Source organism: Lampris incognitus, chromosome 3 (genome assembly GCF_029633865.1).
Source record: "Lampris incognitus isolate fLamInc1 chromosome 3, fLamInc1.hap2, whole genome shotgun sequence".
NCBI classification, from domain to species: domain Eukaryota; kingdom Metazoa; phylum Chordata; class Actinopteri; order Lampriformes; family Lampridae; genus Lampris; species Lampris incognitus.
Genome location: NC_079213.1, coordinates 63,656,159 through 63,684,115, shown reverse-complemented (window position 1 = coordinate 63,684,115; position 27,957 = coordinate 63,656,159). Strand labels below are relative to the sequence as shown.

Sequence of the window (27,957 nt, the reverse complement as noted above, 5' to 3'; positions counted from 1 at the left end):
TTTTTTTTTAGATATTTTCAGCAATGGGATTTTGCTAGAACCCACTCCCCCCAGTTCCCCCAAATCTCGCACCCCAATGGGGTAGATGTTATATGTAGAGCCAGATCCTTACCCAGGGACCATGTCTCCTACTTTTATGGCCTCTCACCCCAGCGGATGAGTCTGTTATTAACAAGATCAGAACCGACTGGGAGAATGAACTTCAGATTACCTTCTGTGATCATTTCTGGGAAGGACCCTAAGAGCTGTCAACTCATCCTCCAGCTGCACTAGGCTTAGCCTTACACAGTTCAAGGTACTTCATAGACTCCACTATAGCAAGGCTAAACTTTCCAGATTTTACCCAGATAGACTAGATGATAGATGTAATAGATGCACACAAGCCCCCTGTGATCTAACCCACATGTTCTGGTCGTGCCCCAAATTGAGTCGATTCTGGCAATCATTTTTTGATGTGCTCAGAAATTTAAAAAATTGAAATCCCTCCATCCCCTCGTGCAGCTATTTTTGGTAGACCTCCAGATGAAATCATTACAACAACCATCCAAACCAACGTTATCATGTTCACCTCCTTGATCGCCTGTAGGAAAGTTCTCCTTTTATGGAAGTCCACCCTGCCACCTTCATTTAAATCCTGGCTGCCTGATATTCTGTCTCCTAAAACTGGAGAAAATTAGATTTACACTGAGAGGTTCCTCTGATAGATTTTACTCTCACTGGAGACCGTTGATCAATTATGTTGACCAGCTTCCCCCTGGTAGGGTGTCGCAGTAATGGTATGCCTTGTGTCTGCCTGCATCGAGCGCGGGTCTCGCTGCCTGTCTGCCACACGGCCCCTGTATAAGATCCCTGTATCTAGGTGTATACGAAGGCTCTGCGTGTGCAGTAGTGTTCATGCTGTGTCTATCGTTTCAACCTCCTGCTTCAGATCTTCAGTAGTCCAGCGTAATGGCCTGAATGTCAGCAACTACCAACTCTTCTTTTCTAGTGTTTGTTTATGTCTGTATTATCCATCCATTCATCCATCCATTATCCAAACCGCTTATCCTGCTCTCGGGGTCGCAGGGATACTGGAGCCTATCCCAGCAGTCATTGGGCAGCAGGCGGGGAGACACCCTGGACAAGACCGCCAGGCCATCACAGGGCTGACACACGCACACACACATTCACACCTAGGAACAATTTAGTACGGCCAGTTCACCTGACCTACATGTCTTTGGACTGTGGGAGGAAACCAGAGCACCCGGAGGAAACCCACGCAGATGTTAACCCCCTTTCTTCTGGCTATACCTTGTAGAAACAACACCAGTCTGTATGATTTTTAATTTTTGTTGTGTCTCCGTGGATGCGAGTGCTCGATTTGATTTCATGCCTCACATGCTGTTTCAATCTCATCAAGGAGGACTGTGGGGTGGGAATCATCTAGTGGGCTCATAAGGGCCCTGGTTTGAGGGAAAGCGGTTTGAAATGGTAAAAGTACAAAAATACCTATTCTTTTGTGGTTGTGCTTTTGTGTCACACCCTTATCCTAATAAAGTATTGTTAAAAAAAAATTATCCTACATCTTCTATTTCTAGATTCCACACCTGTGAACGGGGAATCGGAACAGAAAACAGAAGATATGGAGGTAGAGGAGAAGCCAAAGTCCCCTGCCCAGAAGGAGAATGATGAGCACACGGTGTTAAGTCCAAACAGGTGAACATCCCATTTTTGAACAAATGAAAATGTGTTTATTGTGTTCAATGTTTTGTTGCTATCGTGTGTGTGACATATGGAATTTAAACTGAAGCCCCAAAACACTTACCCATGCTCTGACACATCGTGTACGTCAGGGCTTGGGTGAAAGTGTGACTCATGCTATGCATCTCGATGTTCATGACAATTAAATCCAAGACTGGTTCATACACGAGCAGGGTTCCCATGCATTAGGAAAACCTAGAAATGTATAGCTAAGTTTTCCAGAGCAAACACTATCAATTGTCCATAGTACTGTCAGTAGCTACGTTTACATGCAGAGATTTTCACCTATCCGACTGAATTCTATTCCATTGAGAATTAAAATTAACTGTTTATATGTACTCCAAATGTGGCGATCTGTCCAAAGCATCCATCCACATGTGTCATGTATGTAGTCACAACACAACTTCTGCAGGCAAGAGAGACATTTAGTGTCAAGTGACCATAATGAGCCCTGTCAGTACAGTAGACCCAATGATATAAAATGAGATTAAACACCGAAGGGTGACCCTTCAGATCCACCAGTTTTATCATAACTTGTTTTGCGAGGACGCACACCTGTACCGCCTCTCTTTATGGTCATAAGCTCGACTATGCTGAATTCTTTCCAAGTTTGGAACATGAAGTTTGTCCCCTCCGCGGACCAGTTCCTACCAGAACCAGCCATGTTTGTTGTTGCTTGTTGACAGCGTGACACAATCACACCTGCACCACGGGCGACTGCGCTAACCAGTCGACTAAAGGGTCTGACCCGTTAGCCGAGGGCTAGCGAGTCTAGTTATTCGTGATGGTTACACTAGCCCCCTCCTTCGGGTAGCGCGTCCCCCGCGCTTCAGCATATCAGCTGCCTCACGCCTCTGGGCGCATGCGCTTCCGATGGCCTCATGGTCTCACCATCCCACTTCTGACACCAATGTAGCGAATTCAGGGGGCAGCCGGGAATTGCTGCAGCCGGGATGCGAACCCGGGTCGCCCGCACCATGGGCGACTGCGCTAACCAGTTGACTAAAGGGTCCAACCCGTTAGCCAAGGGCTAGTGAGTCTAGTCAGCTCATGCTGGTTCTTTGGTACAGCTGCATCTGTTAGACCCATCTACAGCTGTGTTTATCCTGCTATGCTACCACTATGCTATGCTTGCACTGAGTACCAAGACCAGCCTGCCATGTTTTAACTATTACGTGGTTTTTAACCTGGAGGTGTCAGCAAACTCACTAAAATGGTCTAGAGTTTAGTTTCCCTTTAAGGTATCTTTAAAGTTATATGGTCCATTTAGAGAAGGTTCAGGTTCCACTGATAGTTATTACTGAATAACATGACCTTCAGTGAGCAACAGCTGTCATGTAGAGCCAAACAAAAGACCTTTAAAATGTCCTTAAAGTCTTGGAAAACAATTTCCTAAAAAGAGTGTGAGCCCTAATATAACTGCGATTGTGTGCCTATTCTTTCTCCATCAGGCACAGCCCAGGCAGCCCTGTGGAACAACAGACGCACACATACGAGGAAACAGACCACAGCATCCTTGCAGAGACAGAACCACCTGCGATCGAGAGCTGAAGACCCCGGAGGAGCGACTACAGCGGACCAAGTGCTTTAAAAAAAGAATTTAAAAAAATGGCGGCCTCCCTCTGTTTGACGTCATTCAGTCCTTCTGGCCGCAAAAGGCACTGCAGCTCATACCCAGAATTTCATACCTGTAAAGCTAATGTTGATGTTTTGGACATTTTGTACTGTAATGACAGCAAACCAGAGGGCCTTCTCTGTTCAAACACTTTGGTCTGTTGCTTTCTCACAGCAAAATGGAAGGCTCACTAGTGTGTGAGAATTTGTGGCGCTGTGCAAACCCCATGTGTATGGTTTCCCCCCCCCCTTTTTATACAGTGCTCAGCCCAGCCTGGATTTTCACCATCCCCTTGCTATACACTACCTTGCTTTTTCTCCCACATTGCCTCTTTGGTCTTTCATGCTGTATGTATATTAGGAAATTCCATTTTTAGCACTTCTCAAAAGAATTTAGGCTGGGAGTAGTAAGGAGTCTTGCTGTGAATGTTTTACTTTGAAGACTTTGTGCAGTCACACACTTCAGTTGGCTTTAGCAGTTTTTTAAAGCCTACAGGATGTCACAAAAGACCTTTTGTCCAGTGTATGTTAAGGACAGAGAGTGGCAAAGTGCTATATCTGTGAGTCTTTTCTGTTGGATTCTTGTTTTTTGTTTTTGTTTTTTGTTTTTTATTATCTGATCTTACCTCCTATTAGTCCAGTATAAAATATTAAGCCATTGAATGGAGTCACTTAAACTGTTTTCCAGCTGAGGTCCACCTACTTTTTATAATCACATCTTCAGATATTACTATCTATATTTTTGACTTAACAAATGAATGCTGTGGAGTTACACACCTTGCCATCTTGTCTTCCCTTAGTGTCCGCTTTCAGTAACTTGCATATTAAATGGGAAAAGTGTACAGATTAAAGTAGGCCCTTATTTGCAAGTTGTGCTAAAGCTAGTCAGGTCCCATGTAGCTGCAGTCTTCTTTTGACATTTGCCTGTCATATGCATACAGCAGAAGTGTGTTTTTAGTGCTAATGTAAATTGGTAAGATATTTGTATCATTTAGTTGAGACTTGAATAAAAATCTCAGCATGTTTTGTTTGGTAGCAAATCATTTCCTCGTGACACAGAAAACTTGCCACCCATTCACCGTCTGTGACATCAGATGCTGCTGAAACGCAGGACTTTGCAGCACAACATAGCTATTGTTTTATCTGAGTCATTGCATAGTCCAGGGGTTTTCAAACTATAGGCCTCTATAGTAGTGGGTCCCAGCAAGGGGGCCAGGTGGGTCTGGGGTGGCCACCATACACATTTTATTTGGAGACGGAATTAAGTTATAAAGAACGATTTAAATTTAAAGAAACTTTCACATAATTCTTGAGTCAATGCAATTATCAATTAAATCTTGTTCCAAAGTATCACTAAAATGATATGATAGGGCGGCACGGTGGCATGGTTGCCTCACAGCAAAAAGGTCCTGGGTTCGAGCCCTGGGGTAGTCCAACCTTGGGGATCGTCCCGGGTCGTCCTGTGTGTGGAGTTTGCATGTTCTCTCCGTGTCTGCATGGGTTTCCTGCGGGGGCTCTGATTTCCTCCCACAGCCCAAAGACATATAGGTCCGGTGAATCAGGTGAATTGGCCATACTAAATTGTCCCTAGGTATGAATGTGTGTGTCTGTGTGTGTGTGTGTGTGTGTGTGTGTGTGTGTGTGTGTGAGATGGACTGGCGGCCTATATAGGGTGTCTCCCCGCCTGCCGCCCAATGACTGCTGGGATAGGTTCCAGCATCCCCGCGAATAATGGACGGATGGATGGATATAATGATACGCCTGGTCTTTCATGTGATCATTAGTAGGTCATGACTGAAGACTGAAGAGAGAAACTGCATGAATGAACAATATAGAGGATTGTTATCTCGCTTTTTGACAGGTGACAAGATTTTTTTTTTTATTAATGAGATTTTTTTTTTTTAACTCTCAAAATATTTAATGGGTCCCTGGCCAAAAGAATCTCCACAGTTGAGTTACAACATGAAATTGTTGGCATCAGAGATATGGACTTGAGTCACACTCAAGTCACAAATTTAGTGATGTTAGACTTAAACTGAAAGACTTGCAACTTCACTTGGACTTGAGCCTCTTTTTGGGGGTTCCCTTTTTCTCCCCAATTGTACTTTCTGACCAATTACCCCACTCTTCCAAGCCGTCCCGGCTGCTGCTCCAGCCCCTCTGCCGACCCGGGGAGGGCTGCAGACTACCACATGCATCCTTCATACATGTGGAGTCGCCAGCCGCTTCTTTTCACCTGACAGTGAGGAGTTTGGCCAGGGGGACGTAGCGCGTGGGAGGATCACGCTATTCAACAGAACAGAGGAGGCGCTAGTGCGGGGTTGACGCTAGATCCAACGGGGTGTAGGCACGGAAGTAGCCGTGATTGGCTGTTGCGTCGACCTCGAAGCGCACTGACTTGAAACAAACGATGCGCACTGAAGCATTTAGCTAGCTAGCTTACAATTGACCTTAACATTGCCAGATGGTACTGTAACCCTAACCGTAGCCCTAACCCTACCGCTACTGCTATCGCTAGCTAACTAGCGTTAACTTAATTCGCCCCAACTATTGCTCTGTCTGTCGGTCTGGCAGTCAGTGCGCTTCGAGGTTCCGTGCTGTCTATTGGCCGACGCAACAACCAATCACGTCTACTTCCGTGCCTACACCCCGTTGGATCTAGCATCAACCCTAGTGCAGCGACCAGGACCCGTACCCACATCCGGCTTCCCACGCCCGACCAAGCCGGAGGCAACACGGGGATTCGAACTGGAGATCCCCGTGTTGGTAGACAACGGAATAGACCGCTACGCTACCCGGACGCCCCGGGCTTTAACCTTTGAAAGACTTCTCCAAGCCCAAACATAAAATGCCTTTAAGAAGTGTGCCGTGTGTTCGTTTTCATGATAGCAGATCCACTTTTGATAAGGCGTTCATGATTTGTGTACATTTGTAAAAAATAAAATAAAATGGCTGTAAAGTTCTTACGCTTATAAAATACTGCCACCTATGGGTAACCGCCTGCTACCACATATCGCTACAAAATGGCAATTGATAGTGTAAACTACTAATAACCGGTTACAATAGAAAGTGCATAATGACTTGTTAAGGACTTGAAACTCAAAGTTTAAGACTCGTCAGTCTTGATTTGACACTTGTCTTTTTGGACTTGCTTGTTTTGACTTGGGACTTGTGTGCCAAGACTTGGGAGTTACTTGTGTAACCGGTTATTTTCTTGCCCGGTGCGGGATTCGATACGCGGTGTACTACACTACAAGGCGACATCACTAACCGCTCGGCTAAAGGGTCAGACCCGTTAGCTAGGGGCTAACGTGTGTTATTAGTAGTTTACACTTGTGACTTGGAAAACGACGAGGCAAATTTGTGATATCGGGCTATACAAATAAAATTGACTTGACCCACAGAAACCGAAGAGTAGAATGGACGTTGAACTATTTGTTGTGGTAATTCGAGTAGTTCGAAAGAAAAAGGGGACGCGTCCGCGGGGCGCAAATGTTTGTACTACTCAACTGCTCATTTGGTCGTTACTGCAAAACCTCACCTTGGTAGGACACCAAAAAAAAGGGAGTCCGATACAGAAGTGTAACCGGTTATTTCCTTGCCCGGTGCGGGATTCGAGACGGGGTGTACTACTCCACTAGGCGACATCACTAACCGCTTGGCTAAAGGGTCAGACCCGTTAGCTAGCGGCTAACGTGTCTTATTGGTGGTTTACATTCGTCATCCTCTCCCGGAAGCGCGCTCTCGCGCTTTGTTATTCCCGCGCTCCGAAGAGACTTCTGAGGATCTGCACGCTTCCGGATCCCACCGCTGCCACCAATGTAACCGGTTATTTTTTCGCCCGGTGCGGGATTCGATACGGGCTGTACTGCACCACAAAGCGACATCACTAACCGCTCGGCTAAAGGCTCAGACCCGTTAGCTAGCGGCTAATGTGTTTTATTAGTAGTTTACAGAAGTTTATACGTAAGTTAGTCCGCTACAATGGTCATAGTTCTTTGCCATAGCAGCGGTTCAAATAAAAATGGCCGCCACCCTGACCATCCCGCTACGTTGATTTGAGTGGCAATGTCCGTTCTACTCATTCAATTTCTATGGTCCCCACCTCTACCTGGCATAGTCAGCAGTGGTGTAGTGGAGGGTATACGCAGGTAAACTGAGTTCACCCACCTCTTTTTCTGCCAGTTTACATTATGATCAGCCAAAAAAGTCATTGAAATATAGAGCAAATTAACCCGCTTTGTTCTTTCTGATCTACCCTTCTAGGTCGCAGTATGCCTACCTCCTCAACGACCACTACACGCCAGCCGCTTGAAAATGGTCTGCGGAGTTCCACCCAAGTACAAATAGAAAATAATTTACTTAAGAATCGTTTTATGCGTTATAAGGTTGGCAAAGTCATCGGCTGCTTTTTCTTCTCTTCTCCAAGACTGTAGCCTTCTTATTTCAGCGTTTAAAGCGGCAGTGTCCCGGGACCGGGACTTGGGGATTGATTTAGAGACCTTTAACTCCGACCGTGCCCACACGAGACTCTCGCATAACGCTCGAGTCAGCTGACTTCAGACGCCATTTTGTCAGCCATTTCCTACACGGGTCCATATCGCCCGAGCGTCTGTAGCGCAGCGCAGCGCAGCGCAGGACGCCCCGTCTCGGCCTCGCCTTCATCTACCCGGCCGGGGTTGGTACACAGCGGTGGATCGTGCAAGCAGCGGCGGTGCCTCGGGTGGATGAGAGACGGTCCAGCGGGTCGTTCAGCGTCCACAAGACTCCTGTCAGTTGCCTGGTCGCACAGGACAGAAAGCCGGCCATGGCTTTGAAAATTGTCAAGGGGAGCATCGATCGGATGTTCGATAAAAACCTCCAAGATTTAGTACGTGGCATCAGGAACCACAAGGAAGATGAGGTAACGCAGTCCGACCGGAGCGTACATATTCACCGTCACGTAAAGCAGTATTCCCGCACAACACACAACTGCTATTTCCATTAACTGGCTAGTGTTAAGTTTAATGCTAGCGGCTAACTAGGTATCGTCAACGTTATGTGGGATGGTGAGCTAACCTAGCGGTTGCTAATGGCTCAACTCAGTCATTCCCCTCGATGGATTAGCCGCCTAAACTAGCCGTATTTAGAGGTCCATGCAGCCGGCTGGACGTTCACAAAACCGGGGGTGAACCATCTTGCTGTTTCGCTTGTTAAATGTAGCTGTCAATTTACAAAAAAAGTAACGTTGCTCATTAAACGTTAACCGGTCATCCCGAGTTTCGTCCAAACGACAGCGGCTAACGTACAAGTGAGAGGTCGGAGGCAGCTAGCAACTTCTCCATGTCCGCCAGGCGATTACTCGTCCGGACGAATAAAGACCAGCTCACACTACGTGTGCGATAAACCACCTGGCCAATGTCAAACAAACCATCCAGAATGGTAGTGATGACTTGGACTGGGTGAATGGGCCTAGTCTAAATCAGCCCAGTTCAAACCACTCAGTTGAGGTTGTCTGGTATTAGGATTCTGTCAGTGGAAGCTGTCACTTGAGTATATCAACACCACACCCTCGTTTACTTATTTGGTGACACGCTGTGAAAGGGGCATTTGATTCTCTAATCTGCTGATCCTTCACTGACTTGTTGGCTCAGTTACCTGACCATAATCACAATGTGCACACTAATGGCGTCTAATGTGCACACTGCACAAAAGCATTGTTTTTGAATGCGCCTCACCCCCATAAATTAGTGGTCGACAGTGATGTCATCTTTAGCAGTGCTGTGGGTTATTGCCAAGCTCATCACACAATTACCTGAGTGGGGCACGGGGGTTGGGTTTGGGTGGGACAGGCCAATAGAGGGCACTGTTTGGAAAAATGAAAGCACAACCATGTTTTTCTTTTTTCACCGTTAGCCTTTGAGTTCTGGGATGATGAGTTTTTCTTTTGTTTTTGTTTTTTTTGCTCATGTGCACAGTGCTCTTACTATACTGATGTTCTCACATGTGGAAAGGTTGGAGTGGGTGGTGGCAGGACACCTGAGTTATCGTTGCATAACTGTAGAGCTGGATATGTCTCGTGTCCCCACGTAAACACCCCGCCAAGTCAACGTAATTTTATGTGGAAACTTATTTTTAGTGATTTGTTTTTATCAGCATACCAGGATTGAGCTATGTATTCCATCTCATCAGCGAGTCTGGGCTCTAGCCTAGGTTACAAATAGTACCACAAGCAGGCTTGATCACCTGTATACATATTTGGGGCCAGTAGTGTGCCATTTGTGTACTTTCCTCCATGCTTTCAGATATGGAAAATGAGCAGCATGGCAAGCTGTTTAGTTGGTGCTTCACCATTCATCCGTGATCTTTTGATTCAGCTTATAGGCTGAGCTGTTCTCCATAGGTAACCCAACCCTGCCTACTGAGATAAGGTTTTTGTTGCCCAGCCAACAGTAGACAGTTGGCTGAAATATTTATGTGTGTGTGTTTGCTTTTTCCTAGCCAGCCACAGTTTCTCATGGACTCAGTCTGTTTGTTTTCCCACATAGATGTGCTGAGTTCTTGTGCTGCTCACTCTTTCATCCCCTCCCTCTGTGGCTCTCAAACAGCAGGTGTATCATGAAAAGGCTGTGAAGGAGCTGCTACTGTAAATTACATTATAACCCAGATAGGCAAAGGAAACTTGAGGTTTACTCATATTTGTTCTGTGTCAAGTAGAAAGACCTGGGATAAATCTAGACAGCATTGACTCCGATTTCACTTCCTTTCCATGAAAAGCTAAGGATCTCATCGCATTTGCTCCCTCCCTCCCTTAAAACTCATGTTCAACCTGTTGCCCTGGCATCTTTCTGCTTCAACCTTGAGACAACTATTTCACGTTATCTCAATGGGTTGTGAAGTGGTCCTTGAAAGAGCGTGAAGGGGAAGCCGTTGTGTTGTGTCTGACGCCTACCCTCCAGCCCTACCAGCCTCTTTCTCTCCAGGAGCAGCAAAGGCAGGACACACACCCACACACACACACACACACACACACACACAGTGTCACTGTACTGTCTCATGACTGAAAACACATGACCAGCATACACTCACTATAGACTCTGTGTCAGTTTTTTCAAGGTTCCCCCTTTACCAGTGTTTGACTGATTGCACTATCATAAGGCCAAGCTAAGCTGGTCGTCATTGGTTGAATGAAATTAGAAATTTTTTTTGGGGGGGGGGAAATGTTTTCAGTGAATGAGTAATCCTGCCTGGTCTGTTGTGCTACAGATTAAAAGGCTGCCTTTTCTTACTCATGTATTTGTGTGTAGCTCACTCACCGGACAATTGATCCTCTGACCTCTAGGCCTCTGACCTCTAGGCCTAAATGCTTCAGGCAGGAGTCTGGATTTTGATTCCAGAGAATTTGACCTCCATTTGAAGGGGATGAAAGACATGGGAGTATTTGTGCCATTTTAGCAGATAATGCAACCTATATTTAGCACTTGTGTAGTTAAGATGATGGCTGAATTGTTTTTGTTTCATTCATTCTGTCTTGTTTCATGTTCTTCTCTGTGTAAATGTGCATAGATTTGTTCTTTGGCCAAACATGTTTTATGAACTAGTTTCGTGAGTAGGTCTTTTCAAGTAGTGGATTGACAACAGTTTCATAAGTAATTGATACCGTTTCACCTGGATCAGTAATGACATTTACTGAGGCAGAAAACTTTGCTCAGGTGGAAGTGGCTGGTACACCCCAAAATACATCTGCTATTTTGACTTTTTTTTATCAGCAAAATAGATTTTGAGATTACAGTCGCATCTTGAAATGATAAAATTGTTGTCCACTAACCTGTATCTGTGGGGTAGTGGACAACAATATGGGGACAAATGCACACACCAAAGCCAAAATATAGCAGCCTTTGGTGGTGGTGGTACAATCCCCCCCTGACTATTGCCCAGGCCCATCTGATCTGTTTTGTACCATCTGCTTTGTCTGCCCTCAGGCCAAGTATATCTCCACCTGCATCGACGAGATCAAACACGAACTGAAGCAGGACAACATCGCTGTCAAGGCCAATGCTGTGTGCAAGCTTACCTACGTAAGACAGTTCGACACCTGCCGATATACTGAGTCTGTGTCCATCACTGCCACCCACACTGATACACACAGATAAATATCTTGTGAGCTACCATCTATACCATCCATATCTCCATGTATAGGAAGACACTGACCCAGCATCGATTTTTGTGGACAAAAACGCAATTAAAAAATAAAAAAAGAATATCGTTGACCTCTTTTTCCATGTTGAAAACCAGGCCATAACTAAATCAAAACTCATCTTTGGAAGCAAAAGCTAGTTTTTGTTTGCTGAAGGTACTTTGAATCATTATTGTCTTGGTTTTGTCTGGTCATTGGAAGAAAAATGGAATAATCGTCTGCAAATTTAGTGTTTGGTCCAGTAGCAATAAACAAGTTCCTTGTTTAACTTAAAGGAAATAATTAATGCAACCTTATGAGTTGGTTGACATAGGTTTGAACAGAAATTAAGTCTAAATCACCGGAATAAATCAAAAGAAAACCAGTAAGTCCGTGTGTTTTTACATAGAAATATGAGCATGTCCACATGTTCAGGGGTGGTAAGTCTCTAATGCAGTCTGTTCACTGTCAGCCCTGCATCTGATGAGGCCTACTGGGCAACAGCATTGGTATTTTTGGTTAGTTTGCCATGCTTAAATGCTGTAGCTGAACAACAATAACATTCCTGGGTTAATTATTCATCAGCATCCTTACATGGGGCAAATTTGGCCAACCTTCTACCAGTGCTTGCTTTCTTTAACCCATACTGCTGTTCAATCTGTCAATATTGCAGCCAGCCATGTGTGAGAAAGTGAATAAAGTTTAACTTCACCTTAAATACAATATGGATAACTGAAGATTCTGTTCAACGACAAATGAAATAATATATCATTTGAGGGGGAGTCTAGTATATGGGATATACACTACATGGCCAAAAATATGTCGACATCCCTGATAATTGGTGGGTTTGGTTATTTCAGCTATACCCATTGCTAACAGGAGTATAAAGTCAAGCATACAGCCATGCATTCTCCATAGACAAGCATTGGCAATAGACTGAGTCGTAATGAAGAGCTCAGTGACCTTCAACATGGCACTGTCATAAGATGCCACCTTTCTAACAAGTCAGTTGGTCAAATTTCTGCCATGGTCAACTGTAAGTCTGTTATTGTGAAGTGGAAGCATCTAGGGACAACAATAGCTCAGCTGTGAAGCAGTAGACCACACAAGACCACAGAACGGGAATGCCGAGTGCTAAAAATCATCTGTCCTCGGTTGAGGCACTCACTACCAAGTTACAAACTGCCTCTGAAAGCGGCGTCAGCACAAGAAATGTTCATCTGGAGCTTCATGAAATTAGTTTCTATGGCCGAGCTGCTGCACACAAGCCTAACATCACCATGCACAATGCCAAGCGCCAGTTGGAGTGGTGTAAAGCACACCGCCAATGAACTCCGAAGCAGTGAAAATGCTTCTCTGGAGTGATGAATCACACTTCACCATCTGGCAGTTTGACCGACCAGTCTTGGTTTGGTGAATGCCAGGAGAATGCTACCTGCCCAAATGCATAGTGCCAACTGTGAAGTTTGTTGGAGGAGGAATATTGGTCTGTGGCTGTATTTCATGGTTTGAGCTAGGTCCTGTAGTTCCAATGAAGGCAAGTCTTAATTCTACAGCATACAATGAAATTCTAGAGAATTGTGTGCTTCCAACTTTGTGGCAACATTTTAGGGAAGGCCCTTTCTTCTTTCAACATGGCGGTGCCCCCATGCCAAAGCGAGGTCCATAAAGACATGGTTTGCTGAGTTTAGTGTGGAAGAACTTGACTGGCCTGCGCAGAGCCCTGGCCTCAACCCCATCCAACACCTTTGGGATGAATCGGAATGCCGACTGTGCACCAGGCCTCATTCCCACCATCCGTGTCCGACCTCACTGATACTCTGTCACTGAATGGGAGCGAATCCCTGTAGCCATTTTCCAAAATCTCGTGGAAAGCCTTCCCAGAAGAGTGGAGGCTGTTATAATAGCGGGGGGGGGGGGGTATGAGCAGAGACGGTGAGATATCCAGCAGACACATATGGGTGTGATGTTTGGGTGTCCACATACTTGAAGCCATGTAGTGTATATGTCCTAATAGTGTGGGATGTATGTATATCTACCTCACTGTTTTGTCTTTATGCATTCTGCTCCCCCTTTTGGTGTGTGTCTAAAGTATGATCTGTATTAAAAGGAAAGTCCTGTCTCTATTAATAGCCCAGGCCTATGGTTCAGCTTAGATTTCCCTCTGCATTTAGCATCTGTGCTCAGTTTGAAAGCTCTTAGCTCAGTGCTATATAGCATCTCTATTTTCCACTTGGGCAACTCCTGGCCCACTCTCCCTTGCATCTCCTTGACTCACTTTGTCTCCGTCTCTGTCTTGCTTCCCCTGATCTTGACGTGTACAGCTTCAGATGCTGGGCTACGATGTCAGCTGGGCGGCTTTCAACATCGTTGAAGTCATGAGCTCCTCCAAGTTTACATACAAGGTGAGATCGGGAGTACGAATTAAAATGGGAAGATTCTATGTCATTTAATTATTACAGAGTAACATTGTAAACTAGGCTCAAATACAGGGTAGTAAAACAAAGTTTAGTTCCTGGTAGTAATGAGAGTGGGTGTGTAAAGGTCTGTTTCTGAAATTTCCAGAACTTAGTGTTGAATATTCCATAGCCCTCATTCAACCACACATTTGTAATGAAAGGTGCCAATCTGTGTCCACCTGAAAACCTTACCCACTATAATTCATACCCCTTTCCTCTAACACCTAGGCTACTCTCTCCTTAGCCAAACAAAGTGCAAAGGGTAGTTTAACCAGATTCTTGTAGATGGTAAATGTCTAAGAAACTGCTTTGTCACTGAATTTATCCTTTGTTAGCATTGGGCTATAACACATACCATGTGATTGCAGCAATAAAATGCTATTTAATGGTCTTTGCTTTCTGCCTGTGTTACAGAGGATTGGCTACCTGGCTGCCTCGCAGTGCTTTCATGAAAGCACTGATGTCATCATGCTGACAACCAATCAGATCCGAAAGGTTAGTGATGCCCTTTTATTCCCTTACACTCGAGGCCCACGCCTCTTAAAAAAGTGGCCACCTTTTAAACCTCACCTTCCCCTCTACCAATCCCTTCTGTTGCCCTCTATGCTTCGCCCCTTCTCTCTCTCTTTTTTTTTTTTGTCCACTTAATTTTCAATCCTAGGATCTCAGCAGTCCCAACCAGTATGACACAGGTGTCGCCCTCACCGGCCTCTCCTGCTTTGTAACCCCAGACCTGGCTCGCGACCTGGCCAACGACATCATGACTCTGGTGAGCTTCTGGGAACACCTCGACAGGTCTAGCACAAAGGACTTCTCGCTCTTCACTTTTTTCTTTCTGAAACTGAGCAGTTTCAACTGTCCTTCCCTTCCCTAGTATTTTTTTTAATCTCTCTTTTCCCCTCTTTCCACCCCAGATGTCCCACACTAAGCCCTACATCAGAAAAAAAGCAGTGCTGATCATGTACAAGGTGTTTCTGAAGTACCCTGAGTCCCTGCGCCCTGCCTTCCCTAGGCTCAAGGAGAAACTGGAAGACCCAGACCCAGGTACTGAGGAAAATGACACAGAATCAATCTGTCCGTCAGAGGGTAGTCACTACATTTTCATATGTGAAACGCAAGGATGAGTTTGCCCTTATTTCATCAACGATGTTGCCTCAGTCTCTTATCGCACCACTTCCTCCTGGTTTTGGCCAGACGTGCCAGTGAGATAGATAAGTCATATAAACTCTGTTAGCGCCTCTTATGAATTATTCAAAAGCTGAGGATATGACCATAAGAAAAGTCCTTTGCGATGCTGCCAGAGCTGTCTGGTAATATTCAACAGCCCACGGGAATATTTCTGCTACTCTCACAGAACATCATTGCATGCATCTATTTCATGACATATTGCCAGGACTCGAACCCTGTGTTCACAGCCATTACTATAAAATGAAAAAAGTCCCATCTTCGCTTGTAGGCGTGTCTGTGCTTAAATCCAAATTTACATAGCCAGCTCCTGTTGGGCAACTGTTTTCTGACGATGCTATGCTAAAAACCCAGCTATACGACCAGTCAACAAGCTAGTTAGTTAAATATTGATGTTTAACAACACTCAAAGATTGATATTGTATTTTGTTTTAGATCACTGTCCAAACAATTCACCTGGTTGTACATCTCTCTCTCTTTTTTTTTAAAATGGTGTAGTATCCGGTCTATTGCTAAGAACTCCGTTTCATAGCCAGTTGATACAGAAGCAGATTTACAACATTGCTGGACATGAGTGATTAAAGAAAAGAGACATCACCCATTCGATATGTGTACTATGTGTAGAAAAATAAAACATTTTGAATGTCATGGATCACCACATAACTTAAACTAAGCAGCAGCAATAACACCCCAAACCCCTGGCATATACATTCACTGTTGGACTACACAGAAACATAAATACATACATACGGATGTGGGTATGTGTCCTGGTCACTGCACTAACACATCCTCTGGTCAGTCCGGGTACCTCTTTGAGAAGAGGGATTTTCTGAAGGCCATATTTCTCCACCACCTGGTCCACACTGCAAGGTGAAATGGTAGTAGCTCTGAGCCTCAGCGGCAATGTTCTTCCACAGCTCACTGGGTGTCAGGTTGGACCAGGCCGTGTTGTCATTGCCACCAAGGACCCTGTTGCGACGCTTGCGGTTCTTGCGGCGTGACACCAGTTCATCAGGAGGCAGGAGAACAATAACATCAGGGAAAGAGCTCAAAAAGCATTTGAGGAAATGGCTGACTGCAGCAAAAAGAGTTGACAACTCCACACCCTGGAGATGATATGCTTTGCACATCTGATGATCAGCTCACTGATTTCTATTCTATAGAAAGGGTTCAGCAGGGCTCTGGCAAGGGTCTTGTCAACGAAATCGAGAACTGTGCTCATGTAGCAGGGCTTTGGTCAGCATAGCCCCATCCATAGACAGGGCGCAGTGGTCCAAGCAGTCTTTCACCAGTGAGGGAATCTGGCAGGACACTAAAAAGGCAGCAGCGTCTTTGAGCAGCTGCTTCTGTTTCTGGACATCCTCCAAGCTGTCTTCTGGGAAACGTACTCCTGGGGAGAAGATGTCAGGGTTGAAGCGGATGTCAAATGACGTGTTGCTGATTGAGCCAACTGCCCTACAGGCATTGAGGACCACTTCATGACTTTTGGGGTCCTCCACTAGGCTCTCGCATTCCCCTTTCTAGATGGCTGTGGGCTCCATAGGCCCATTGGTGGTGGGCTTGGAGGATTTCTCAGCATTGGTGGTTGCTGTCTGTGAGATAACAGACTCATCTGTTTGGTCTGCTTTGGGGGTATCTGTGACAGGCACCTTAGTAGTGTCTGAGACAGGTGTCTGAGTAGCATCAGCACTGCTTTCCGTTAGGGTCTCAGTGGATGTCTCCGAAGAGCTTTCTTTTGCAGGCAGAGCGAAAGTCTTGTCTTTGTTTGCCCTCAGCTGCATGAGCTGTAATTGTGCATCTTCATGAAAAGGAGATATCTGTGCTCAACAAAGACCTCGATAAGTTCTTGGCGCAGACAGGGGAGGTGGTGGAGGTGCTGGCAAGGGAAACCATGTCTCTGGTTCTCTTGGGGCGAGTCTTCCCCTTCCACGGACAGGAAGTTGAGGTCAGGGGGAAGGTGCAGAGAAGGTCCACTGAGGAGCACAAGTCCAGTGTCTCATTCTCCTCATTCAGGACCCCGTGCCTCTGGACCTTGAGTGGCCTACTGGCCTTCTCCAGCAGCTCCAGGTACTTGCTGTGGGACACGACAGTTTTGCCAAAGTCTATGGAGCCGTAGATGACACTCTGCTCCTGCTCTTGTTCCAGGTTGCCCGAGGTAATGGACTGGGCAGTGACACGGTAGCCCCTGTAGTCCACCACCATCCTCCCGAGCGTGTACAACCCCTCCACATCCGTGGCCCCGTAAGCCTGCACACTATTCAAGTCATTGGTGGGCACCACATGGGCAGCAGCGTCCCCGCCCAGCTCCCAATAGTTGTCACACCCATCAAAGCCAAGGCTGAAAAAGATGTTGTTCCAGATAAACATCTGCGTGCGCGTTTTCTCACTTGGGTTGATGGCCATCATGTTACCATCAATTACTGCCATTGTACCCCGGGTGGCAGCTGCTGCAAAGTCGCTGTGGACCTTTAAATATGGCCCTCTCTTTCAGCAGGCGTTCCAGTAGATTCTTTTGGGTCAACTCACTGGTGGTGTGGAGCGCCTCATTCCAATCTCTAGTCTGTCCAGGAATGTGTTCTTCATACCCCAGGCGAGAAATGTAGGCATCCTCTGCTCTGAAGCAATCCATAGCATGGTCTACCTGTGGGGCTGTACACCTGGAAGGGAGTTGCTATTCTCTCAAATGGGTGCCTCTGGACCCTCCTCTTTTGCAGTGCAGTGAAGTTCTTCTTGAGGGCAGGGCTGATCTGACTCAATAGCTCCACCAGAGAATGACTCAGGAAACTAGGGTTAGCTGGCTTGGGGTTAAAGGTGTAGTTTGTAGATTGGTTGAGGTAGAAGCCACAGGTAGAGGCAGTGACGCTGACATGGCGCTCCTCCACAGTCACCATATAAAGGTTATATGAGGTCTCCGTGCATCTTCCTGTTCCCTGGCGGAGGGTTCCACCCACTCATGATCAGGACCTTCAGGCTCTGCATGGGCTTCCAGTCTTTGTTCTGTGGCTGGAGGGGCACCAGAGGGCGCTCTTTGCTGCCAGGGAGGATTTGCTCTGGAGGGGTGCAATCTATCTGCTCCAGCTCATTGCCCTTTTTCTTTCGCTTCCACTATCTGCTAGGTTTCCATGAGTGAAGATGCTCAGGAAAGAGAGGGAGTTGCAGTCCACACCATCGTAGGTGTCAGAGGGGTCCAGGCTTTTCAGCAGGTCTCTGATGTGGCGTACATGAATGTGTGCCTCACGCACTGTGTAAGGTTCTTCCACCACTTTGAGCAGCAAGCCTTCCTGCAATCCCTCAATGGACTTGAGCTCAGCAAAGTTGTCCAGAACGCTGCTGTCCAGTTGCAGAGAGAAGCAGGTTTGGTGATATGGTCCATCAACACCTGATGGATCTCCTGCGGAGACACCTGAAGATCAAATGGCTCCATGCTGGGGACCTGGATCTTCACAGTGAGGCCTGTGTCCTGGATCACTATCACTTCATGTTTGTTAGATTCCTCCCCTCCATCCGCCTCATCGCTCCCATCCTGCTTGGATTTCGCCTCCTCTGCGTTCTCATGCGACCCACCACCATTCATCACCGCGGTGTCTGCACAGTGCCCAGCTACTTGACTCACAATTTGTCAAGTATATCAATTGTACATATCTTTAAGGGAATCTGTGCCTCATTTGAATCTTTGTTTCAACAGCAACGTTACATCAATAGTTATAGCCACGCAAATTTGGTCATCTATAAATGGTGTGGCAACATCGCTGATGTTAAGAGAGGAAAAATAGTAAATTTTACCTCATTTGGAATTTTATGTTTTTTTAGAATTTTTCAGCGTTTGATTAAGCACATTTCTGTTTGTGTCACCTCTTTCTGTTACCGTGGCGGAAAAAACCTTTATCTTTCATTTGCAAGATACATATGTATTTGTCCTGACTTTTCTTCCTATCTAATGTATTTTTTGCCCTCATTAAGGTGTCCAGTCAGCAGCTGTGAATGTTATCTGTGAGCTGGCCAGGAGGAACCCGAAGAACTACCTATCACTGGCCCCGCTCTTCTTCAAGCTTATGACTTCCTCCACCAACAACTGGGTCCTCATCAAGATTATCAAGCTGGTGAGTCAGCAGAAGAGCCATGTGTGTACAGTTTTCCCCAAGAAATGTTCTATAAGTGGGAGGAATTTCTGCCTGGTTAGCTTCTTTTACTCCGTTTTGTCATCATAAGACCACCCTTAAAATCTCTGCAGCATTCCAATTCCACCAAGCTTGTGAAAAGTCAGTTTGACTGTGTTATAAGCCATCCCCAGTAGTCCAGTGAACAACAAAGATTAGTGTAGTGTTGACAGACTTTTTTTCGCTACCTTGCCAAGATGTCTTGGAGTTCATATGTTATGTTCTGGTAGCTTAACCAGTTAAGGGCATAGTGTGCAGGCTCTGCTAATCAGTGTCCTGTGGTGTAAAAAAAAACAAACCCCAAATAATCCAGCTGTGCTGCATTTCAGCCCCTCTCTTTACGTTGTTTTTTCCTGTCAGAGGGGGCTAAAAATGCTAAGATAAATAGAGGTGTTTTATTTTATTCAGGGCAGTGAGAACTAACCCGCTGCCAGTTTGAGATATATCAAATTGCTCTGTGTTTTACAGTTTGGTGCACTCACGCCCTTGGAGCCGCGGCTGGGGAAGAAGCTGATTGAACCTCTGACCAACCTCATCCACAGGTGAGACAGACACAGTCGTCCATCTGCAGTGTTTCCCACAGGTCTGAAATATACTTGTGGTAGCCGGCGGAAAGGGCCGGCATTACCGGCCAGCACAAAAATGGTCTACTACATGTGACAAACAACAAATACGTGTGACCTTTAACACAGTATTTTGATTTGTCTCAATATTCATCGCTGCTGAGTAAATGCATGAAAAATTAGTAGTCTAACCTTAGCTAAAGTTAGTCCGTGTCTTTCTAACTGCCATAGCCTGAAGAGAAAACAGTCATCCCCCCTTATCCGCGGGGGATATGTTCCAACATCCCCGGCGGATGCCTGAAACCACAGATAGCATCGAACCCTATATATACAGTACTAAGTGACTAACGAGCGTGTAGCATATACAGCGTGGATATGCTGGACAAGGGGATAAGTCACGTCCCGGGTGAGATGGTGTGAGATTTCATCACGCGACTCAGAATGGCACGCAATTTAAAATTTATGAATTGTTTATTTTGGACCGCAGTTGACGCGGGTAACTGAAGCCACAGACCACTGGTATAATCTTAGCCAGGACAGCTTTGCTGCATGTTGCGCAATGGTCAAGTTACGTGTGCTGAATACACTCTTGAGTCTTGTAGCTACCAACACAGCATAGTTGCCGCTTTCTTTCATAGAATTCAAAGCTACTACCAAAGTCCGAGAACGATTACACAAAAAGGAGTTGCTTTACCTGTCCGTGCTTATAAAATATCCGTGCCCTCCTCTTCTACCGACATAATACCTGAGAACGTCTCTCTCTCTGTGTTTCTCTGCAGAGCGTGTGCGATTCTCAGTATACCGTTTTCGCGATAGCAGAACGAGCGGGTAAGGGAGGGGTAGAGCGAGGGTAGATTGTTCATTAGTTACTCGATCGCGGATGGCGTCGTTCTCTCGGAGGAATAAAAACATAAAAATAAAAAATGCTAAAATGGCTCACCAAATATACTTTGGCGGCCGTTAATATACCTGGGCGGCCCGCCCAAGTAAAGTCTATGTGTGAGGAAACACTGTTCTGGACTGACCCTCCACCACAGACTCTCATCTGGTGAGATGGGCACATCAATAACAATTCTTACTCTATCTACTCCTCTTCCTCTCTCCTTATTTTGTCTTACAGTACCTCCGCCATGTCCCTCCTGTATGAATGTGTCAACACTGTGATTGCAGGTCAGTATTACCCCTCTTTGTTTAGCCTAGCAGTTCTGTATAGCACAGTTGGTGGAGGGTGGTACTTACAGTTGCCATGTTTCTGTCTGGATGTAAAAAAAATACTTTCCTTTGGGGATATTTTTTTTTTAGGTAGTTTTTGGCATATTTATGCTAAGATTTTCATGGAGTGACGAAGAAGGACAGGATTAGGAATAATTATATTAGAGGTACCGCTCAAGTTGGACAGTTTGGAGACAAAGCAAGAGAGACAAGATTGAGATGGCTTGGACATGTGTGGAGGAGAGATGCTGGGTATATTGGGAGAAGGATACTGAATATGGAGCTGCCAGGGAAGAGGAAAAGAGGAAGGCCAAAGAGGAGGTTTTATGGATGCGGTGAGGGAGGACATGCAGGTGGCTGGTGTGACAGAGGAAGATGCAGAGGACAGGAAGAGATGGAAACAGATGATCTGCTGTGGTGACCCCTAACGGGAGCAGCCGAAAGTAGTAGTAGTAGTTTTGGCATTTTTAGCTTTTATTTGACGGCATTAGCAAGAGATGGGTAACATGATGTGGAGAGTCGGGGAAGGACAGTTGGCAGAGGGTCCCCTGGCCGAATTCAAACCTGTGACATGATGATTAGGCCTGAGCCTACATGGTATGTTCCTAACAGAATAAGCCACCGGGATGCCCCCACCATCAGAGAAAATCAAAGGATTGTGTCTCCCCCCTTTGTTCTTTTTTGACCCCCCGCCCCCCCATCTCCCAATTTTACTTGGCCTATTTTTCCGAGCTGTCCCGGTCGCTGCTCCACCCCCTCTGCCGATACAGGGAGGGCTGCAGACTACCACATGCCTCCTCCGATACATATGGAGTCGCCAGCCGCTTCTTTTCACCTGACAGTGAGGAGTTTCACCAGGGGGACATAGCACGTGGGAGGATCACGCTATTCCCCTCAGTTCCCCCTCCCCCCCGAACAGGCGCCCTGACCAACCAGAGGAGGCACTAGTGCAGCGACCAGGACACATACGCACATCCGGCTTTCCACCCGCAGACACGGCCAATTGTGTCTGTAGGAATGCCTGACCAAGCCGGAGGTAACACAGGGATTCGAACTGGCGATCCCCTTGTTGGTAGGCAGTGGAATAGACCACTACGATACTTGGATGCCCGGATTGTATTTCCTTTACCGTTTAAATCTTTTATCGAAACAATACAAACAACTTTATTAAACCCACTGGGGGCAATTTGTTTGCAGCAGCTTGTTGTACACAAAACACAGTAACATACAAACAAACAAATAACACAAACAAGAAGGAATAACACTCCAGGGAGCTAAATATGGAATAAAATATATAAGCTCTATAACTAATTAATAATTTTGATAGGCTAGTTAAACACAATAAATACTACAATAGTAAGTAAAATAGTAAACACAATAAAACGATCAAATAAAAAAAAACTACTGAACATTTAGTGGTGGAAACGCCGAGGGAATGAATGATACAGAATGATGGTTACTTTTACAAGCAGGTAAAACATGACGACGCCCTGATGGCAACAGTGAAAATTCACTTGCAAGAACATGTCCAGAAGAAGCCAAAATACTTGCTGGTTTGTGGAGGATTTGCTGGTTGCACAAAGAATTCAGATCTTCACTTCACTCTTGTGATGGTAGAACAGATTTTAACAATGCTCCTCAGGTTGTTTCTGTCTTTTGCCATGAGACTGTGAAGCCAACATACAAAAGAAAAATTCAGGAGACATCCGCTTTTGCACTTTGATAGAACATAAGAACCTTTACACATGTATACTGGGCGTCCGGGTAGCAGAGCACTCTATTCCGTTGCTTGCTAACATGGGGATCGCTGGTTTGAATCCCCTTGTTACCTCGGCTTGGGTCGGGCATCCCTACAGACACAATTGGCCGTGTCTGTGGGTGGGAAGCTGGATGTTGGTATTGGTCTTGGTCGCTGCACTAGCGCCTCCTCTGGTCGGGGTGCCTATGCAGGGGGAGGGGAAACTGGGGGGAACAGCGTGATCCTCGCACGTGCTACATCGCCCTGGCGAAACGCCTCACTGTCGGGTGAAAAGAAGCAGCTGGCGACTCCACATGTATCGGGGGAGGCATGTCATAGTCTGCAGCCCTCCCCAGATCAGCAGAGGGGTTGGAGCAGCGACCGGGGCGGCTCGGAGAGCGGGGTGATTGGCCAGATACAGTTGTGGAGAAAAAGGGGGGGAAATTAAAAAAGAAAAAGAAAAAAGACATGAACGTTGGGGCACCTCCATAGCCGAATGCTTACAGTGCATACCACGTGGCCACATGGTCGCAACCATCGCCGGTTCGATTCCAGCCGGTGACCTTTGTTGCATTTCTTACCTCTCTCTCTCTCTCTCTCTCTCTCTCTCTCTCTCTCTCTCTCTCTCTCTCTCTCTCTCTCTCTCTCTCTCTCCCCCCCCCCCCATTTCCTGTCTGCCTCTTCGCTATCACTGTCAAATAAAGGTGAAAATGCCCCAAAAAATAATCTAAAAAAAAAAAGACATGCATGTTGGGGGCACCCTGGTGGCTCGCCTGGTAGAGCACGTACCACATAAGGTTGAATCTTAACGCAGCGGCCTGGGTTCGAATCTGGCCCAGGCCCTTTGCTGCATGTCATCCCCTCTCTGTCCCCTGCCTTTCCTGTCGCTCTCTATTATCTCTATCTAATAAAGACAGAAAATGGCAAAAAATAATCTTTGAAAAAAAAAAAGAAAAGACATGCACATTAAGGTATTATAATACTCCAATCTGTGCCCCTCAGCAAGGCAATGGAAAGAGGAACTGGAGTTGGTCCCCGGGTGCTGCAGCTCCTGCTCCTGCACGATAGGATGGGTTAAATGCAGAGAAAACATTCCATTGTATCCTGTGCAATAATGAAATAAAGTGTCTGTCTTTTCTTCTTCTTTTCTTAACTACAGTAATTTTAAAATGTTCATGTCGCTAATGAGTTGGGACTGAATGTAGTTCTAGTGCTAGTCTTTTGTCAAATTTGAACCAAGCAGGATTTCAGCAGGCTCAGATAATTTTAAAGCTGACTTGATAACAAACCCTTGGATTTCACACAGATCTGAGTGTAAGTGCATCGTGGATTATCATATTTTTCCTTGTTCTTTGAAAACATGTCCCAGAGTTAGATGTGACTTGTGTCTATGTTCCTTGTTGCAGTGTTGATTTCCTTGTCCTCTGGGATGCCCAACCACAGCGCTAGCATTCAGGTAAGCCTCAGAGGTCCACACTTCTGCTTGTCCTTCCCCGTGGTTAGACGCTGTTGAACCCTTTCCACTCCAGTAAAATCACAGTGCATGTTTGTGTTACTTTTCATTTGATTCACAAGTCTGTCTGTCATAACTCCTTTTTAATAGACACATACCAGATGGCCAGACAGGCTGACAGGACTGTCAGATTTGGCTGCTCGGTTTTGGTCCTTGTGACTGTCGAGAATGCATGGAATGGCCACTTGGCAAATTTCATTTTTTCTTCTCAAATATTAGGCCACACTTTTTCCACTTTTCATCAGTTCATTCATATCCTAAGTGTGACCGCATGACAAGATTGAGACTGGTTTGGAAAGGTTTACAGAGACGATAATGGTGGGTTTTCCCTTCTCTCTATTCTTCTCTTGCTCTTTCTCTCTTTCTGTCTTTCTCTCCCTCAGCTCTGTGTGCAGAAACTGCGAATCCTAATAGAAGACTCGGACCAGAACTGTGAGCCCTCTGTCAATGCCTGCAGTGTGTCATTCTCTCATTGTCTGTGTGTTTCTAACTAGCCAACAGTCCACCCATTTAGACCACCACCATGTAGCCCCCTGTCTCCAGATAACTCGAAAAGTTATTACTTCATCACCCAGTTTGGCAGCGGACTGGAATGCCTTCAGCCTTAAGTCACATAGTCCCTGTTGTTTTGCTGTTGTCACATGTAGAATCTGGTTTTATGCGGTGCTTGGTACATGGGAATCGGTTTGTATCCTTGTGTGCTAGTGGAGCTCAAGTCGACATGCTGTGCTATTCGAGTTATCTGATACCCCCCCTCCTCACTTAGAATGTGTTGTGCATAGAGTAGAGTAGATCTGTGGTGTGAGTAGAATAGATTTTGGACCTGGGTTTTTTTTTTTTTTCAATTTGAGTGCGTCCCTGGGTGGCTCTCGATATCAAAATTTCGGTTGTAAATGTAGATTTTTGAACATATTTTAATTAAGACCAGTTTTTTCTGGTTTCTGTTGAAAGCTTATTTGTTTGTCGCAGATACATTGCATTGCCAGGGTACGGTCACACATGTGTGAAATTAACACTGGTGAATATTCGCCTCCCGTTCACTTCCATTCTCTGTGAGCAGTGGGGTGAATGAAACATTCGCTTCCAGTGACGAAAGAAATTTGCGTCTTCGCTTTGCGTGGAATTCAACTTTGGTGAACTTTGACTGGCGAATTCGCAGCCGCCACCAATAGCCAAGAAGTGTGTGTGGGGGCGTCTGGGTAACGTAGCGGTCTATTCCGTTGACTACCAACACGGGGATCGCCAGTTCGAAGCCCCGTGTTACCTCCGGCTTGGTGTCCCTACAGACACAATTGGCCGTGTCTGTGGGTGGGAAGCTGGATGTGGGTAGGTGTCCTGGTCACTGCACTAGCGCCTCCTCTGGTCAGTCGGGGCGCCTGTTCAGGGGGGAAGGGAAACTGGGGGGAATAGTGTGATCCTCCCACGTGCTATGTCCCCCTGGCGAAACTCCTCACTCTGTCGGGTGAAAAGAAGCGGCTGGCGGCTCCACATGTATCGGAGGAGGCATGTGGTAGTCTGCAGTTCTCCCTGGATCGGCAGAGGAGGTGGAGTAGCGACCGAGATGGCTTGGAAGAGTTGGGTAATTGGATGGATACAAGTGGGGAGAAACCCCCCCCCCCCCAAAAAAAAGAAGTGTGTGTGTGGTTGACCCCACTTTGCTGTAATGGGCTGTAGTTTTCTTAGTGATCCAGGATACAGGAGACTTTGACTGTTGCTGTGTCTAACCAGCTGATATTGTATGACATTTCCCTTGAAAACTACAAACTGCCCCACAAGAGAGATGCTGCCTGGCTGGCAGTTAGTCAGGAGATGGGCATTGAACATAAATAAGTTGAAAATTACATCAATTCATATTTCGCAGTATACAAATATAACTTGTACACCAATGTTCTTCCTTTGTATTTGTCCATAAAGCTACTAACCCCTTTTCCACCACATGGTGCCGGCTCAACTCGACTCGACTTTTCCGTTTTCCATTACTGGAAAGTACCGGCATTTTGGTAACTGTTACCACTTTTCTGGTACCACCTTTGTCGAGGTTCCAAAAAAACTGGAGCAGGTACCAAAATCATTGCAGACCAGCTACACTGAGGGGGAACTGTTACGGTAATGGAAAACGACACTGCGAGTCGAGTTGAGCCAGTACCGTGTAGTGGAAAAGGGGCACATGATACTATGTACAAGTGAGACATTAAGTGAAAACATTTATTTATCCTTCTCTGGACTTCAGTACATTTTCCTATTGCAGAACCAATAACCAGTCAAACGAACTACAAACCAGCAAACTAATTTCCGTGTGTGTCCTGCAGTGCCCACATTTCAGCACAACAAAATACGAATTTCGCCTTGGTAGACGATGGTCATTCACCTGCATTTGCACATGTGTGGCCGTAGGCCAGTGCAATTCTAGAATGCGTTTGATTAATTTGACGTAATGACCGTTAACCATACACGAGCTCAACTTTGAACTTGTCTTTTGTGTTCTTGTAAATAGATTCATGGTGAAGCATTTCGGCATATACAGGATGTAAAGTAAATTCTTGTGCCGTATTCCAGAGTAAGCATTCACTCTGAGGATCACCTCAGATAATAACTAGTGTATTTTAAACCATGCTCCGATCCTTGGCATTGACCCGTCAGCGGTTACCACAGAGGGCATCGGGTTACGACATCATCGATGCAGTAGCATAATTTACTAAGCTAATTAAACAAGCTATAAGACGCTTGAGTCTGTGCATGCTGGCATGTCATTGAGAATATCAAGTTGGCACTGTCCATTGCTGATGTTTTGTTGAGTTTGGCCCATGACTCCTGTAGGAGACTTCACCATTCATTCCCGTTTCCGGGAGCCACCCACTGCTACAACCAACTCACTGCAGACTCAACAAAGCTACCCTCATTAAGTATACCTCGCCACACAACTTCGTACCTGCACTTAAACTTATAGCTAACTCTCGGTGTCACATCAGTATATACCTGTTGGCCTTTGCAGCAGTAGGCTAAAGGAACAGCCGATTGCTGGCTTGAAACGGCCTGCTCAGCAAATCGGAAACTGGATTGTATCACATAACCTTGTTTTAGGAATCAAGCCTCATTAACACCAATCCAAACTTGGTTCCTCTCTGTAACATCTCATCGGGGTTTGACCTTGCACATGCTACTCATTCTGAAGAAATACAACAACACTGGCCACTAAGGGGCGGTTGAATTAATATAATAGACAGTTCTATCTGCCAGGCTTTAATGAAATTTTGGCCAGCTATTGAGTGTTACCTGCTTCTCCTACGTCCTGCAACTTTGCAAATACTAACCAAATGAGGCTATTGTAGTATTAAATTACCATCTTGTCACACTGCTTGATCACAAACACAGTTCTGGGTTCAAACAAACAATATCAACCATTTGCAATTAGCCACTTATTAAATTTAGCTTGTTAATTTTTCACCCCATTAAGTGTTCTTCTTCCTCAACTGCAGCCACTCACTAGCTTCCACAACTGCCTCTAGAAGGGACTTTACTGCTAGTTTCAAGCTTTTTCCACTGTCAAAAATTATGTAGTAGATTTAGAAACAAATCTTCAGCACCTAATCTCGACAAGCCACGCCTTAGTTTACCATCCTC

The 27,957-nt window shown here is 45.7% G+C and overlaps 2 protein-coding genes and 1 pseudogene across 4 annotated transcripts in view; 2 read left to right on the top strand and 1 right to left on the bottom strand.

Annotated features, from left to right (window-relative positions):
- Window positions 1-4,379, top strand: part of hdgfl2 (HDGF like 2) — a 30,032-nt gene extending 25,653 nt beyond the window's left edge. Inside the window, exons 15-16 of the mRNA XM_056277438.1 lie at window positions 1,578-1,695; window positions 3,192-4,379. Of these exons, the coding sequence (XP_056133413.1) occupies window positions 1,578-1,695; window positions 3,192-3,291 (218 nt within the window). The 3' untranslated portion in view covers window positions 3,292-4,379. The remainder of the gene's footprint in view (window positions 1-1,577; window positions 1,696-3,191) is intronic.
- Window positions 4,380-7,940: 3,561 nt separating this feature from the next.
- ap3d1 (adaptor related protein complex 3 subunit delta 1) overlaps window positions 7,941-27,957 on the top strand; it is a 66,183-nt gene continuing 46,166 nt past the window's right edge. For all 3 annotated transcript variants that reach the window (XM_056277387.1, XM_056277388.1, XM_056277386.1), the window contains exons 1-11: window positions 7,941-8,257; window positions 11,316-11,411; window positions 13,834-13,914; window positions 14,383-14,463; window positions 14,630-14,737; window positions 14,883-15,012; window positions 19,114-19,253; window positions 19,779-19,852; window positions 20,994-21,043; window positions 24,230-24,279; window positions 24,720-24,768. In XM_056277387.1, coding sequence (XP_056133362.1) covers window positions 8,162-8,257; window positions 11,316-11,411; window positions 13,834-13,914; window positions 14,383-14,463; window positions 14,630-14,737; window positions 14,883-15,012; window positions 19,114-19,253; window positions 19,779-19,852; window positions 20,994-21,043; window positions 24,230-24,279; window positions 24,720-24,768 — 955 coding nt within the window. In that variant the 5' untranslated portion in view covers window positions 7,941-8,161. The remainder of the gene's footprint in view (window positions 8,258-11,315; window positions 11,412-13,833; window positions 13,915-14,382; window positions 14,464-14,629; window positions 14,738-14,882; window positions 15,013-19,113; window positions 19,254-19,778; window positions 19,853-20,993; window positions 21,044-24,229; window positions 24,280-24,719; window positions 24,769-27,957) is intronic.
- Window positions 15,131-18,727, bottom strand: LOC130108994 (clustered mitochondria protein homolog; annotated as a pseudogene).